At 50.5% G+C, this 16,849-nt stretch overlaps 1 protein-coding gene across 1 annotated transcript; it reads right to left on the bottom strand.

Annotated features, from left to right (window-relative positions):
* Window positions 1-528: 528 nt before the first annotated feature.
* LOC108407769 (formin-like protein 1) lies at window positions 529-16,402 on the bottom strand. The gene is given in 16 exon segments (XM_073235711.1): window positions 529-6,599; window positions 7,704-7,906; window positions 8,590-8,714; window positions 8,887-9,186; window positions 9,427-9,658; window positions 9,819-9,920; window positions 10,451-10,600; window positions 11,704-11,754; window positions 11,757-11,816; window positions 12,077-12,190; window positions 13,132-13,225; window positions 13,442-13,518; window positions 14,042-14,150; window positions 15,457-15,474; window positions 15,764-15,901; window positions 16,273-16,402. Coding segments are annotated over 15 exon segments (1,860 nt in total). The 5' UTR covers window positions 15,895-15,901; window positions 16,273-16,402; the 3' UTR covers window positions 529-6,505.
* Window positions 16,403-16,849: the final 447 nt, after the last annotated feature.

Raw genomic sequence — 16,849 nt, 5'->3', positions numbered from 1 at the left:
GCACCTGAGAAGAATGTGTATCCTGTGGCTTTTGGGTGGAGTGTTCTGTAGATATCTGTTAGGTCCATCTGTTCTAATGTGTTGTTCAGTACCTCTGTCTCCTTACTTATTTTCTGTCTAGTTGATCTGTACTTTGGAGTGAGTGGTGTGTTGAAGTCTCTTAAAATGAATGCATTGCATTCTGTTTCCTCTTTTAATTCTGTTAGTATTTGTTTCACATATGTAGGTGCTCCTGTGTTGGGTGCATAGATATTTTTCTTTTTTTTTACTAATAATGAAATTTTTTAAAATTTTGTTATAATTAATATACATTTACATGAGCAACATTGTGGTTACTAGATTACCCCCATTATCAACACCCCACCACATACCCCATTACAGTCACTGCCCATCAGTGTAGTAAGATGCTATACAATCACTACTTATCTTCTCCGTGCTCTACTGCCTTCCCTGTGCCCTGCCCCCCCTACATGTGTACTGATCGTAATGCCCCTTTTTCCTATTATCCCTCCCTTCCCACCCATCCTCCCAAGTTCCTTTCCCTTTGGTAACTTTTAGTCCATTCTTGGGTTCTGTGAGTCTGCTGCTGTTATGTTCCTTCAGTTTTTCCTTTGTTCTTATACTCCACAGATGAGTGAAATCATTTGGTGCTTGTCTTTCTCTGCCTGGCTTATTTCACTAGGCATATCATCCTCTAGCTCCATCCATGTTGTTGCAAATGGTAGGATTTTTTTTCTTCTTATGGCTGAATAATATTCCATTGTGTATATGTACCACACCTTCTTTATCCATTCATCTACTGATGGACACTTAGGTTGCTTCCATTTCTTGGCTATTGTAAATAGTGCTGCAATAAACATAGGGGTGCATCTGTCTTTCAAACTGGACTGCTGCATTCTTAGGGTAAATTCCTAGGAGTGGAATTCCTGGGTCAAATGGTATTTCTATTTTGAGTTTTTTGAGGAACCTGCATACTGCTTTCCACAATGGTTGAACTATTTTACATTCCCTCCAGCAGTGTAGAAAGGTTCCCCTTTCTCCACATCCTTGCCAACATTTGTTGTTTGTCTTTTGGATGGTGGCCATCCTAGCTGGTGTGAGGTGATATCTCAATGTGGTTTTAGTTTGCATTTCTCTGATGACAAGCAATGCGGAGCATCTTTTCATGTGCCTGTTGGCCATCTGAGTTTCTTTGGAGATGCGTCTGTTTAGATCCTCTGCCCATTTTTTAATTGGTTTATTTGCTTTTTGTTGGTTGAGGTACGTGAGCTCCTTGTGTACTTTGGATGTCCACCCCTTATCGGATATGTCATTTATGAATATATTCTCCCATACTGTACTGTAGGATGCCTTTTTGTTCTACTGATCGTGTCCTTTGCTATACAGAAGCTTTTTAGTTTGATATAGTCCCACTTGTTCAGTTTTGCTTTTGTTTCCCTTGCCCATGGACACATGTTCATGAAGAAGTTGTTCATGTTTATATTCAAGAGAGTTTTGCCTATGTTTTTTTCTAAGAGTTTTATGGTTTCATGACTTACATTCAGGTCTTTGATGCATTTTGAGTTTACTTTTGTGTATGGAGTTAGACTGTAATCCAGTTTCATTCTCTTACATGTAGCTGTCCAGTTTTGCCAACACCAGCTGTTGAAGAGGCTGTCATATCCCCCATTGTATGTCCATGGCTCCTTTACCATATATTAATTGACCATATATGCTTGGGTTAATATCTGGATTCTCTATTTTGTTTCACTGGTCTATGGGTCTGTTCTTGTGCAAGTACCAAATTTTCTTGATTACCATGGCTTTGTAGTAGAGCTGGAAGTTGGGAAGCACAATCCCCCCTGCTTTATTCTTCCTTCTCAGGATTGCTTCAGCTATTTGGGGCCTTTTGCTGATCCAAATGAATTTTAGAACTATTTGTTCCAGTTTGTTGAAGAATGCTGTATTTTGATAGGGATTGCATTGAATCTGTAGATTGCTTTAGGCAGGATGGCCATTTTGACAATATTAATTCTTCCTAGCCAAGAGCATGGGATGAATTTCCATTTATTAGTGTCCTCTTTAATTTCTCTTAAGAGTGCCTTGTAGTTTTCAGGGTATAGGTCTTTCACTTCCTTGGTTAGGTTTAGTCCTAGGTATTTTATTCATTTTGATGCAATTGTGAATGGAATTGTTTTCCTGATTTCTCTTCCTGCTAGTTCATCATTAGTGTATAGGAATGCAACAGATTTCTGTGTATTAGTTTTGTATCCTGCAACTTTGCTGAATTCAGATATTAATTCTAGTAGTTTTGGAGTGGATTCTTTAGGGGTTTTTTTATGTACCATATCATATAATCTGTAAACAGTGACAGTTTGACTTTTTTCTTACCAATCTGGATGCTTTTCATTTCTTTGTGTTGTCTGATTGCCGTGGCTAGGACCTCCAGTACTATGTTGAATAAAAGCGGGGAGTGTGGGCATCCTTGTCTTGTTCCCGATCTTAGAGGAAAACCTTTCAGCTTCTCACTGTTAAGTATGATGTTGGGTGTGGGTTTGTCATATGAGGCCTTTATTATGTTGAGGTACTTGCCCTCTATACCCATTTTGTTGAGAGTTTTTATTAATAATGAATTTTTTAAAAGAAAAAAGATAACATTTAAGTTACTGTGCCGAGTACCCATCCTAATACTTATTTGATTCTCATGACCACATTAGGCTTATTATCCATATTTACGAAGCGGGAAAGTGAAGCAAGAAACCTCATACAACTTGCAGTAAGTGAATACGCATTCCTGTCATAGCTGAGTGAATGAATGAATCAATGAATGGCCCTGAGATGCGGGGTGACGTGACAAGAAGCTTGAGGAGGTGTAACGGGAGGCGGGCGGAGGCTAGAGCGCAGGGGCCAATGGGGACGTAGCTGTGACTGGAGACATCTTCTGGGCCGCGCGAGAGCCGCTGGGAGTTGTGGTCCCCTGCCCACCTAGCCACGTCACTGCCTTCAAACCTTAAATCCTCCCATTGTGCATGGTATGATAGGTATCCCCAAACATCTGGGTCGGTTCCCCCGCCGCCAGGACTATTCTTCCTTCCTCTCGTGTCCGGAGGTTTCTTGGTGTAGTCTCCCGGCTCCGCGGGGCAAGGTGTCCCGGTGCCGCGCCCCCGCCCGGAACCAACTTGGTTCACTTTTCCTACGTTCACCTAACCCCTCCATCCTTTGACCTGTTCGTTCCCGCCACGACCCCTGAAATTGTTTCTCGCAAGCCCTCGGTCCCCTCTTCACTAGTTACAGCGGCCCAGTTATCCTACAACGCCACGTTCCCGCCCCCGCCTCTCCTTTCCCTCAGGCTCCCCCAGCCCTATCTTGGTACGCCCCGGCCACGCCCCCTCGCGGACGCTTGGTACGCGGCGCTGCCCCCCGCTAGTGGCGGTGGTTTGGCCACGATGACCCCTCTTCGGGTGCACGTACCTTCCGCTTGGTACAGCCCGGCCCGTCTCCCCAGAAGCCGCGCGCCCGCGCCCCTCAGTCGGTAGAGCTCGCAGCTTCTCGTCCGGTCGGTGGCAGGTTTTAGCCCGCTCGGCCCGCGCCTGCCATGGTCCTTCCGCGCCGCGCCCCGCACCGCTCGGGCGCTGGGGGCCCCCTCGGGGGCCTCGGACGCCCTCCGCGGCCCCTAACGGTGCGCGCCCCACGCTCGCGCTCCTGGCCGGCCAGTCCCCGGGTGCATAGATATTTATAATGGTTATATCCTCTTGTTGGACTGACCCCTTTATCATTATGTAATGTCCTTCTTTGTTTCTTGTGACTTTCTTTCTTTTGAAGTCTACTTTGTCTGATACAAGTACTGCAATTCCTGCTTTTTTCTCCCTATTAGATGCATGAAATATCATTTTCCACCCCTTTACTTTCAGCCTGTGTATGTCTTTGGGTTTGAACTGAGTCTCTTGTAGGCAGCATATAAGACAGGTCTTGTTTTGTTATCCATTCAGTGACTCTATGTCTTTGGATTAGTATATTGAAACCATTTACATTTAGGGTGGTTATCGATAGGTATGTACTTATTGCCATTGCAGTCTTTCGATTCATGGTTACAAAGGGTCAAGGGTAACTTCCTTTCTATCTAATAGTCTAACTAAACTCACTTAGTATGCTATTACAAACACAATCTTAAGGTTATTATTTTTTTCTCTCTGCCTTTTCTTCCTCCTCCATTCTTTATTAGGTATCATATTCTGTACTCTTTTTCTATCCCTTAACCTACATTGGGGTAGTTCATTTAATTTTGCATTTGCTTACTAATTAATTGTTCTGCTTTCTTTACTGTGGTTTTATTACCTCTGGTGACAGCTATTTAGCCTTAGGAACACTTCCATCTATAGGAGTCCCTCCAAAATACACTGCAGACACAGTTTGTGGGAGGTAAATTCTCTCAGATTTTGCTGATCTGGAAATTGTTTGATCTCTCCTTCAACATTAAATGATTATCTTGCTGGGTTGGTTCCAGGCCCTTCTGCTTCATTGCATTAAATACATCATACCACTTCTTCTGGCCTGTAAGGTTTCTGCTGAGAAGTCTGATGATAGCCTGATGGGTTTTCCTTTGTATGTGATCTTTTTTCTCTCTCTGGCTTCTTTTAATACTCTGTCCTTACCCTTGATCTTTGCCATTTTAATTATTATATATTTTGGTGTTGTCTATCTTGGCTCCCTTGTGTTCAGAGATTTGTGCACCTCCATGGCCTGAGAGACTATCTCCTTCCCCAGATTGGGGAAGTTTCCAGCAATTACCTCCTCAAAGACACTTTGCCTTTTTCTCTCTCTTCTTCTTCTGGTACCCCTCTAATACGAATATTGTTCCATTTGGATTGGTCACACAGTTCTCTCAATATTCTTTCATTCCTAAAGATCCTTTTTTCTGTGCCTCAGCTTCATCTTCCCCACTTTCTTTTTCATTTATCCTCTCCTCCACCATATCTAATCCACTTTTAAGTCCCCCCATTGTACTCTGGAATGAATGGATCTCTGTGCTGATTTCTTTCCTGAGTTCTTGAATGTTTTTCTGTACCTCCATGGTCATGTTTATGGGGTTTTTTTTGGAATCTCTTTCAGGAAGGTTGAAGAGTTCATTTCATTTTCACTTGACCCTTTTTATGGTGTTTGGGGGATTTTGGTTTGAACCAGGCTCCTCTGACATTTCATATTTGTATGTGGCAACCTCTAGTACCCAGAAGGTCTACTCTCTGGAGCTGCTTAGCCCATGGAGAATTGTCAGCGGTCACAGGGGGGCAGCACTGGTGACTGAGGATTGGGAGGAGCTGTTTCCCGCTTCACAGCTACTGTGCCTCTCTCCACAGACAGACCAGTGGGCCAAGTACACAGGTTTAACCCTCTGTGCTTTGCCTTTGTAGCTGCTGTAGGCAGGGCCTCCATTGGCTGCACTGATGCCAGGGAAGGGGCAGCTGGTTTGCAAGCCAGTGCCAGCTGCCCAGAAGGTGCAGTAGGCTGCATATCATGATGGAAGGCTTCAGAGCTGTGTAGCCAGCCAGGGGGATGGAGCGCCTGAAGTTCCTGAAAAGTTCCCAACCTGCTGGGCAGAGTGCATCTGGACAATTTTGTCTACCTGTCCTTTTTCCTGAGCAGCAAGCCCTGTGCAATCCTTGCCCATTTAGTACCCCTCTCACTGTTAGGAAGTCTCTCATACTGCCTGCCTTTCTTTGGTCCCAGAGCAGCCGGATGTGCATCCCTGTTTTCCACAAGCGGCTGGAATCTCACTCTCCAAGTATTCCTGCTGTCTTAGCTTTCAAACCCCACTAATCTCCAGAGCACAATGCAATATAGGTTTGTGCTCCCACAGCAGATCTCCAGGGTTGGGTGTTCAGCAGTCCTAGGCCTCCACCCTCTCCCCCTCCATTTCTCTTCCTTCTGCCAGTGAGCTGGGGTGAGAGAAGTGCATGGGTCCCCCCAGATCATAGCTTTGGTATGTTACCCTTTTTGAGGTCTGTTCTTTTCTCCAGGTGTAAACAGTCTGGTGCTGCCTTCTTTCCTGTTGATCTTTTAGGGTTAGTTGTATTAAATATATTTTCGTATTATATGTGGTTTTGGGAGGAGGCCTCTGTCTCACCTCTCACATCTTCATGTTTAATCTGAACTACCTGACTTAACCATTGTTACATGATAAAAGTATCAAGTTATCAGGACGTAATTCCATATCTACTGGTTCCCGACTCAGCATTTGATATTTTACCTATTATATAAATATTTCTCCCTTTCCCCAATTGATTTGCTAGTTCTGGGGAACACATATCCTAACATCAAAATGTCCATCTTGGTTAATTTTGAAATAGTCACAAGTTAGAATAAATACATTAGTAATACTGGTCAACTACCTCTTTTTCCATTGCAGCCTGATGTTTCTTGATAAGTTTCTTCATTTTTCCAGCAAAGTTGTTACAGTGACTTTCAAGATCTTTCTCTAATCCGAGGCGATGCTCCTCCATCTCAGCCTTTAGCTTATCTTCTAGAGTCATCAGCTGTTTCTGATGTTGCGGCATTCTCTTACAGCCAGACGTTTGTTCTCTGAGCTGAGTTTCCTGTTCATGTTCTGGCATTTGCCTTGTAACCTACAACAATGGAGAGGAAAGAATGAAATAAAGCAAAAGCTTTTTCTTTCAAAACCATCTTAAACCAGTCTACTATCAACTAAGTAGGTAATTCATGTAGGAGATCCCAGTCAACAGCTTCTAATAAAATTTCATCTGAAAAAGCAGACAAGCTAGCTGGTTCTAAAATTTAAATGGGAATGTAAAGGACCTAGAATAGCCAAAATTTTGAAGAGGGATAAAAAGTTGGTAGATATAAATTCAGTAATCTAAACAGTGTGGTATTGGTAAAAGGACAGGCTGAATAGAGCAAAGGAACACAGTAAAATCTAGAAATGGACCCACATATATTCAGTCAATTGATTTGCTACCAAAAACTCAAGTTATTTCAAAGAGGAAAGGAACGTTTTTAACAAATTCTGCTGTAACAACCGGTTCTCTGTATTCAAAATAAATAAATGCTTAATCATGCTATATATAGAAATTAATTTGAAAAGAGTCACTTGACCTAAACCTAAAATCCAGAATCATACAGCAGAAAACACAGAATATTATCATGACCTTGAGGTCACCAAATATTTCTTGGGTAGGACACAAAAAACACTGACTATAATGAAAAAAATGTACAAACTGGATTGTTAGAGACAAAATTCACATAATGTATGATTAATCATTTAAAGTAAACAATTCAGTAGTATTTAGTATATTCATGATGTTTTGCAAGTCTGTTCATCAATGGTGAAGGTCCTCAAGTTGTTATTTGCCAACAGCTTCAGGGAACAAGAGATAGGAGTTGAGAGAAGCAGCGAGCCAGGCTGCCTGGGGTTCCTGTCATATTTCACTGGCAGATGACCAGCTGCAAATATCTGGACCTGAGTGCCCATAGCTGGGTGAGGAGGCAGGAAGGGAATGGAAACATCTCTCCCCCAGCATGGACACACAGTATGGACTCAGTTTTCTTGGCCTAAAAATGGAATGAGGTTCCCCACCCCAGCCCTGACCAGGGTTGGTATGAAGCTTGATGGGTTCTGTCCTATTGTTGGCACTTTTACTAGGATCTGCCTGATGACCCTGACCTAGAAGAGAGAGCTAGGCTGCCCACAAGCCCAGGTCAGAGGTACTCACGTATCAACAGCTTGGCAGATGCGGTCAGCCCCCAGGTTGCCCTTGCGCAGGATGATGGCCAGATTTTTGGCCTGGTTGGCCTCAGTGAGGGTGGTCTTGCTGGGGACCTTCTGGGCTGCCTTACCCTTAAGAGCGTTGAGGTCCAGACTGGGACCTTGGGACTTAGTCTTGAATTGCTCTTCAAAGTCACTCATGTCCAGCTCCTGAAGGCACGGGGAGAGGAGGTGGGGCTGGGTGGGGCTGGGTACCTTCCTGAGTATTGTGCTAGGTGCTAGAGCCACCCACCCAAGCCCTGAACAGGCCACCCACAGAGAAACAAACCCGTCAGCAGCTTGACCACTGGCCCTGATGGGGGATCCAAGGGAAACGGGGAACACTGAGAAGCAGCAGCAGCGCCCACACCCAGGGGACCGAGACTCCAAGCTGCTACAGCTGAAGGAAGAACTGACTTGGCCAGGAATGAAAGGGGAAAGGGAAGCACATTCCAGGCTGAGCGAGCAGCATGAGCAATGGCCTGGGGACGAGAAAACACATCCCTTCCAGAAAACTGAATGTGGCATTATAAGGCTGGAGCCCTGCTTGTCTTGGAGATGGTGGGAGGGGGAGTCTGAAAGCTGGAAAGAGAAGTCGGACTTGGGGGAGGGATGCACCCCTCTGCAAAGATGGAGGGGAACATCTCCAGGGGAGTAAGGGTACACTGCCTACTAGAGGCACTAATCCAGTTTGGCCTTAATACCCATCGGTGGGCCTCCATGTCATCTGTAAAATGGGTGTGTGTGTGTGTGTGTTGGGGGGAGGGCTGGAGATAACAACACCCAGTGCCCAGCATGATCTGGGCAAGTGCCCTCTGGTGCCCACACTGGCAGGAAGGCAGGGCCACACTCACCTGTAGCACCTTCTCATCATTGAGCTCAGTGAAGACAGTACCCGTGATCTGGCTGGGTTTCAGAGCCACCCAGTTTAAGAGTGGCATTCTGAACTTGGTCTGGATGGGTTTCTTGGCCTTCACGCCTGGGACAAGGGGGAAGTGGTGAGCATTGGGCAGTAGGCAGTATAACGGCTGGAGGGAGCTGGAGCCCAGCCAGACTAACAGAACAGGCAAGAGACAGTAGGCCGCCCCCAAACAAAAGGTGGGGTCTCTCCTTCCATTCCCCCCACCACCAGTTCTGGGCAGTCCTCTCACCTGGGCCCATCTCTGGGCCGGGCCCTACAAGGGCATCAGAGGGACCACCCGGAGGCGGTGGGGGCGGTGGAGGCACCGGTCCATCTGCACCTGAAGGTGGCAGGGGCGGCGCCGGGGGTGGTGGCACCCCTCCCGGCAGCGGAGGTGGGGGCGGCGGATCCGGGGTGCCTGGGATGGGCGAGACCAATGGAGGCGTCAAGGGCGGTGCTTCCTGCTGGTTGGAGAGGCTGGGCAGTGGGGGCAGTGGAGGTGGCGGTGGAGGTGCTGCTCCGGAAACTGGTTCCGCTGCAGGTGGGAGATCTGAGCCCAGCGAGAACAGGGAACACAGGACGGGAAGAGGGGAAATGTCAACTTCTTGGTTTGGATGGTTTTGTGGCCGCCTCCCCGCCCTACGCATGCGCACTCAGCCCATCGCCTACCCACCCGCACCTACCTGAGCCACGCCTACAACCCAAACCTACGTCTCTCAACTCCTCCAGCCGGAGACGCCCCCCAGGGCCCTCGTTTCTACCACCCCACCAGTCGGAAGCTCCTGCGCACCTGCGCTCGGGGAGCCCATAGGCAGCCCCGGAGTCGGCGCAACACTGCCGCTCGGATTTGCCACAGAGACCGCATCTTCAGGCCCCCGCAGGATACGGATTAACCCCTTCTCCTCCAGGTCCTCCATTTTCAGCTCAAGGGCCGAACGTCGCGCCGGGTGGGGAGCAGGCATTTTCTCAGGCTCAGAGGGGCCCGTGGATGCGCCCATGGGGGTCGACTCGCTGAAGCGCTCCTATGATCCCAGGGGAAGGGATCAGTATCGACCAGCAGGTCTGGCACAGATTCCCTATCTTCTTGCCAGGGTGGATGGCTATGCAAAGCCTGGGAGCCCCATATGTTCTGTTCTTGAGAGCCAGGACCGCTCCTCTCCCAGTGCACGCCCCCAGGCTTACCCGCAGGGTCTCCAACTCCTTTCTGGCCTGGCTTAGCTGCTTTTCCAGCTCCGCGATCTTGGCCATGGATTCGTTCTCCACGTCCCGAAGCCGCTCTGTCAGCTGTGACACCGGCACATGGTGAGCTCCCACCCGCTACCGGGCAATGGCACCACCAGTGAGGGGGCGGCATCAGGCATGCCTGCCTGGAGGGCTGGGGGAGGCTTCCGGATATGCTTAGCCCATATTACCGTGGGTGGGCCGAGCCTGGGACTTGAACCCAAGTAGTGAGGCACTGAGGGCACTAAAGTTCTCTCCAGAGAGGAAACCAAAGCACCAATTATGAGGCAGAGGGGTGGAGAGGAGACTGAGCTAGGAGGGGCCCCCAGAACCCAGTACCACCCAAGTCAGGGCCTAGACTCTGGGCACGGGGAGAGGAGGGGGCCTGTCCTCCTCAGAGATCCAGTACAGTGTGCAGCTCAATGAACACTCATTGAGAGAGACACCCAGAGGATTCAGGATTTGGATTCAGGCCAATCTCAGGGGCCAGGCAGACAGCCGCCCCCAGCTGACACCTAGAACCAGTGTCCAATGCCAGTGTGAGGCCCTGTGGGCCTACTGTGTGCTAGGCTGAGTCCAGGAGGAGCTCTCACCAGGGCCACTTGCTCCTGCAGTTCCTCCATGTGTTCCAGCACAGCATTCTTGGTCTCAGTGTCTTCCAGCAGGGCGCCCACATTGAAAACATTGTCCAGGTATGCCTGAATCTGCACCTGCAGCTTGTCACTCTCCGTGAGCCGCAGCCTCTGTTCCCCAAATGGAAGGAGCACGGTAAATCCTGATGTGAGCAGTCTTTCCAATACCCGCCATCACCCCCAAACTCCAGAGGAAGGGGCTTGGCCCTAGCCTGTTTTCCTTTACTTTTTATTGAGATATAATGCACATACCATAAAACTCGGTATTTTAAAGTGTACCACTCATAGTTTTTAGTATATTCACAAGGTAATTCCATCTCCACTAATTCCAGACCATTTTCTTCACTCCAGAAAGAACCCCTGCAAATATAAGCAATCTCCCATTCTCTCCTCCACCAGCCCCTGGCAACCACCAATCTATTTTCTGTCTCTATGGATTTGCCTATTCTGGACATTTCGTGTGAAGGGATCAGATAATATTCAGCCTTTTGTGTCTGGCTCTGTCACTTAGCATGTTTTTAAGGTTCACCCATGTGGTAGCACGAATCAGTATGTCATTCCTTTTTTATGGCTGCATAATGTTCCATCATATGGCCATCTCACTCTAGTCTGCTCTTCATCTTTTGTTAATCCTACCTTTCAAAAATCTAATCCCAAGGGCTCCACTCCTCCAAGAAGCCTCCCAAATCAATCAGGGAAGCTTCAGTTTCTCTGCCTCGGCTGGACCAGGAAGCATCAAGCCCCTTTGCCTCCCTCCCCAAGGGCAAGGAATTCCTCCATGGCCTAGGCCCACCCAGCATGAGCTGGCTCCCACTTGGGACCAATAGCCCTGGCTGCCCTATGTGCTTGAGTCAGAGTGGCTGTCTGAGGCTGAGGCTGAGCCTCATTCTCCCAGGGCCAGACTCAGTGCCCCCTAGAGCCTGTTCTAGTGCCTGCAGCAGCAGCTCCATGGACTGGAAGCCAATTATGGGGCAGACATTGTTCTACACCATTCTGTTTAGAGTCATTATTAACTTTATGAGTCTCCTGTTTTACAGATGAGAAAACTGAGATTCAGAAAGAGGAAGAGACCTACCCAAAGTCACATAGGCTAGGAAGTGGCAGAGCCAGGATTTGAACCAAAGTCTGCATGACCACAACACCCAAGCTGCTACTCACTGAGCCATACTCTGCAAAGGGCAAGTGGTTAATTCCCCTGGGAATGCAAGGCTCACCTCCAAGTATAGATCCAGGCCAAGGTGGGTAAACTCATATTGCAGGAAGACACACGGAAGTTCATGTTCTCCACCAAGTGGACCACAATGTTGATGAATTGCATGCAGGCCACCTGGGGGACAGGAGACAAAAGCAGGTCTAGGAACCTCTGAGTGGGGTGTGCTCAGTGCCTTCCATTCCCCATTTACCCCTGAGCCTCCTTGCCTTCCCACATTTCTCCCTCTACTGACCCAGCTATGTTCCTCCCTATATTTCTCCCCAGTGACCCCTCCCTCCTGCCTCCCCATCTCTGAAATCCACCCCTCAATCCTCATACTCTGCAGTAGCACAGCCCAGATCCCAGATCCCCAGGTCCCTAGCTGCTACTTGCACCTGAGAGTGGCCCAGCCCAGGCTGGGCCCCTGAGCTCATCATGAAGTTGATGTTGCTGTCCTCGTTACTGAAATATTTCATCAGCTTTTCAAAGCGGTGCTGCTCTCCACACACCTGGGTGGGGGGAATGGCTGTCGGTGAGGCCCCAGTGACACACGTCCTAAGCCATGTTCCAGCTGCCACCCTTGTGCCTCTACAGGCTATTCTCAAGTTAAATCAAAATCAGGCCAGCTCACTCTTCTGCTCAAAACCTCCTCTTACTCTCCATCCCCCACAGGCCTCCCCATCACTTACTCCACTCTGGGCACACTGGCATCCCGGGCATTCCCACCTCAGGGCCTCTGTACCTACTGTTCCAGCCGCCTGGTGTGCTCTTCCTCGAGGTGGCCACCACAGCAAGTCCCTCACTTCCCTCACAGCTTTGCTCGAATCTCCTCTTCTTGGAGAGGCTTCCCTGACCGCCCTGCAACTGGGTCCCCATCTCCCAAAAGCATCCTTGATATTTTCCCGGTAGCATTTATTGTTTTCTAATGCACTGTCCCATTTGCTTATTTATTATATTGTTTATTTTCTGTCTTCCTATGCTTTCTTTTTCTTTTGTTCACTAAAGTATTCCAAGTATCCACACTGTGCCTGACATACAGTAGTCACTCAATAAATATTCATTAAGGGACTGAATGACCATGTGCTGCCCTATGAATGATATTCTCATGAATTTACTACTCATGAGCCTGTTAACCGTGTCAGCAGAGATGCATGTATGCAACTCTGAGATACATGGATAAGTCCAGTCTATATCTGGTCAGGCTGAGGGTCAGAGGTTCAGCAGATCCCCATAGATGTCCCTGTCACCCCAGGCAATGCTGCTGTGTGGCCTTGCGTCTTACCTTCAGAGTTTCCCCATCCCACATCGTCCCCACCCTGTGCTCCCCAAATGCCCACCCAACATCCCCAGCAGAGGCCACAGCTGCCAGCAGCACGGCTCCAAGAAACACTAGAAAGCAGCTACATGTTTGTTGGCTGATGGGTTGGTTTAGGGGGGAGAGTTCCAGTACCTCCTTGAAGTTGTCAAAGGCTGCAAGGATGATGTCGTGTCCTCCCCTCACCAGGCACACAGCTGCCAGCAGCTCCAGCACCAGAGCCTTGGTTCTGCAGAGAGAAGGGAGGGTTGTCATGTGACAGCAGGCAGACCCTGTTCTCATCCAAGGATGGATGTGAGCCTGGCTAGGGGAGGACAGGAGAGCTGATGGCGGGTGTAGAATGAGACTGGGAGTTAAAATCGGGGGTTAGAACTGGGGACAGAGTAGGCAAGGGGCTAAAGCAGGAGAATCTAGATGTGGAGAAAGGTAGGGGCCTGGACCTCACCGGGGGTTCTTGTTGTTGAGGCTCAGAGCAATCTCATTGACACACGCTGGGTGGTTCATGACAAGGCTGAAGCCAGACTGGGGAAAGAGGAGAGGTCAGCTCCTCCAGGCAGATCCCCAGGACTGCCAGCACCCTCCAGCCCCCCACCTTGGACATTGTCAGTGTCATGCCATTCTGATCTCTAACTGTCCTCAAGCTTAGGAAGTTCTTCATATCCAATCACAACCACTTCTGCAGCAGCCAAAGCCTGGTCCCTCTTTTAAAATACATTTGTCTATTCAAGAGCTAATGAGAGGGCTCAGCACCTGAGGACAGGGAGTCCTCAAAGGCTGGCTTCACCAATCACTCCTCCAAACAAAGTAACCTGGAGCTGTTCTCCCCGTGGGCCCGGGGTCCAGCCTTTCTCAGTAGGCATACCTGCGTCCTCACATGAGGCAGAGCCATGCCCCCCTACATGTCCAGGCAACTCTAAGGGTCCTGATCCCCAGGATTCTCCAGTGGGGGAACAGTTGGCTCCTGGACTTTAACAGCTTAGGCAACCCCCAGTGAGGACAGGCCTGGCTCCCTACGGCCCCTATTGCCCCACGCCCACTGACCGACCTGGTAGTTCATGATGGCACGCAAGCACATGATGCAGACGTGGATGTAGTCCTTCTGGCTGACAATACGGGAATTCCGCAGGGCCTTCCTGCTGTGGGCTGGGGTCAGCCTGAGCGGGGTGGGGAGGAGGCAGCAGGGGTCAGAGCCCCAAACCCAGCTTCCCGTCACCCCACCACCACTCAAATGGCCTCTGGAGTAAGAAAAGGGCACATTTGGAACCTGTGGCTGTTACTTCCCATCTACCCCACAAAAAAGAGGCCAGCTGAGGGCAGGAAGGCTTCCTGAACCCCTAGGCCTGGGGACTACACGCTGCAGGGAGAGGAGACGGGAGGTCAGGAAAGCAAAAATGCTGAAGAGCGGCTTGGCTTGTAAAAGGGTTGCTATGCTGTGGGGGTAGAAAGCCCGCAGAGGGAAGAGACAGCCGACGCTGGGAAACCCCCGTAGAAATGCTCTCCACCAGGAGGCGCTCACAGACACACGGGCTTTTCTTCCGACTTAGAGGCTCTGACTTCAGACTGCCTGGGTTCAAATCCCAGCTCACCACTTACAAGGCAAGTTACATAATTCCCTGTGCCTCAGTTTCCTCAGATGAATGGTAATAATACCTTCAGAGAGGGTTGTCAGGACTATGAAATGAGTAGAACAGATTCTCACATAATAAGAACTGTGTGAATGTGACTCATAATTCTTTGTTTAAAAATATGGGACTTTTTCACTGTTGCAGAACTGCCAATCGTGACTTACACTTCAGTTTCTCCTGACAAATTCTATCACATTTCCAACAACACTGGGAGGCCCCCCTCCTCCCTCAGAGTGCCACATCACCCTTCTGCCATCGATGCTCAAATATGCCTTTGAGTCTGCGGATGCTGTTCCTTCTGCCTGGAATACCCTTCCCTGTCCCTATTACTGCCTGTACAGCCTGTATCCATCTGCAAGACATAGTTCAGTGCCATCTCTCCTGGAAACCTTCCCCACGCAGTTGCCACCCCCCTTCTCAAAGCTCCCAGTCACACCTCCACAACAGCCTGTCACACATGTCCCCTACTAGAATAAGGGCTCCCCACGGTAAGGTAGTCTATCTCCTGAGCACCTGCCACCATGCTTGATACACAGTAAATGCTAAAAAATACTTGTTGAATGAATGAAAAAGAAAACATATTGTGAGAGTTTGAGGCTTCATAGGAAGTTGGTCCCCTACACCCAAAGCGAAGAGGGAGGAAGCGGGACATGCCCGTGAGGCTCCAGGTCCATCGCCTTCCCTCTCCCTGCCTCCCAGCAGGATGCCCTCAGTTACAGTGAGGGGACATATCCACAGCAGGTGAACCCAGGCGCATCAGTGGAACAACCCAGCCAACCCAACTACCACCCAGGGCGCCTACCAGGCATGCACCTCCCTCGAGGCGGCTACGTACCGGGGAGAAGAGGGGCACCTTGCAGCCACATGGGAGAAAACAGGGGGTTAGATGGGCACAAGAGGGGACCTACTGAACCAGGAACCCCCTCCTTATCCCAGACCCACCAAGATTCCAGCCTCTAGCCCCCACTAGAGGCTTCTCCACACACCCATCACCTAAGCTCTGTTTGAGGCCCTTGTTCTGATCCTCAATGCCAGGCTACACCTCCCACCATCCCCAAGGGTCTGGGGTGGGGGTGACTGGGGACAGCAGTCTAGGGATAAATTGTCATTCTCCCCACCACCCTGCCATGGGACTCACATACTTGATGGTCAGGTGACGACTCTTGGGCTGTGGTGGCAAGGATGAGGGTGAACCCTTGCTGAGGTCTTCCACTGACTGCTCCAGGGGCTTGCTCTTCTCTGGTCCAGGGGCCCCATCCTCTGTGCTCTCCATGTCATACCTGCGGGGTGGGGGTGGGGTTGGAGGCCACTGCATGGGGTACTTAGGAGAGCGCTTGGGGAAAGGGAAGGGGAGACAGATATGCAGGAAACCAGGGGTCCGGAGGAGGAGGCACTGTGCCAGGCACAGCAGGGAAACAGGAAATGGTAGAACAGAAGAGTCTTGGGGAAGGAGCCTAAGCTATTGCAGAAGAAAGATTTGGGGGGAGAGTGCTAAGTCACTCTGGAAAGAAGCCACTGTAACTCCCACCCCATGGAAGAGCAGCCGCTGGGTCAGGGATCTCCAAGCAGTACCTGAGTCCCCGGGGGCGGGAACGCACGCCGGGACCCTGCGGACCCCGCCCGCGCCCTGCACGCGTTGGGTCGGACTCACCAGGACCCGGTTAAACCTTTCCTCCAGCTCTCCGGCCTCGGGCATCGGCTGCTTGGCCGCCGCGGGCTGCTTGGGGGACGGGGCGGCGGGGCCCGCGGGCTGCTCCGCGCTGCCTGCAGCGTTGCCCATGGTGGCCCCCACCCAGTCGGCCAGGCGCCTCCAGCCTCGGAAATCCAGCTTTCCGGGGGTCAGGGGACGAGGCTCCCGGCCTGAGGGGCGAGGAGGGCAGCGGCTCGCGGCAGCGGAGGGGCTCGGCGACACCGGCGCTCGGCTCAGCGGCGTGCAGGGGCCGGGACGCGGGGTCCCATCGGGGCGGCCCCGTCCGAGGAGCCGGGCGGCGAGCTGCGGCGTCGGGGGAGGAAGTCAGGCTGCAGGCCGCCGGGGCCAGAGGGCTGGGCCGGGGGCAGGAAGCTGCGGCGCAGTCTCCCCCCTCGGCGATTTTCTAACTTCTGCTGTCGCTCCCGGTGCGCGCAAACCGCATTTCGCCGCCGCCGCCGCTACGCACCCAGCCCCAGGGGGGCGGGCTGGAGGGAGGGGGCGGGCGCCGGGAGCCGGCAGGGGGTCGGCCGCGGCCATG

This window comes from Manis javanica, chromosome 4, assembly GCF_040802235.1.
Source record: "Manis javanica isolate MJ-LG chromosome 4, MJ_LKY, whole genome shotgun sequence".
NCBI classification, from domain to species: Eukaryota; Metazoa; Chordata; class Mammalia; order Pholidota; family Manidae; genus Manis; species Manis javanica.
The sequence above is the reverse complement of the archived record's forward strand: the minus strand, read 5'-3'. Positions and strand labels throughout refer to the sequence as shown.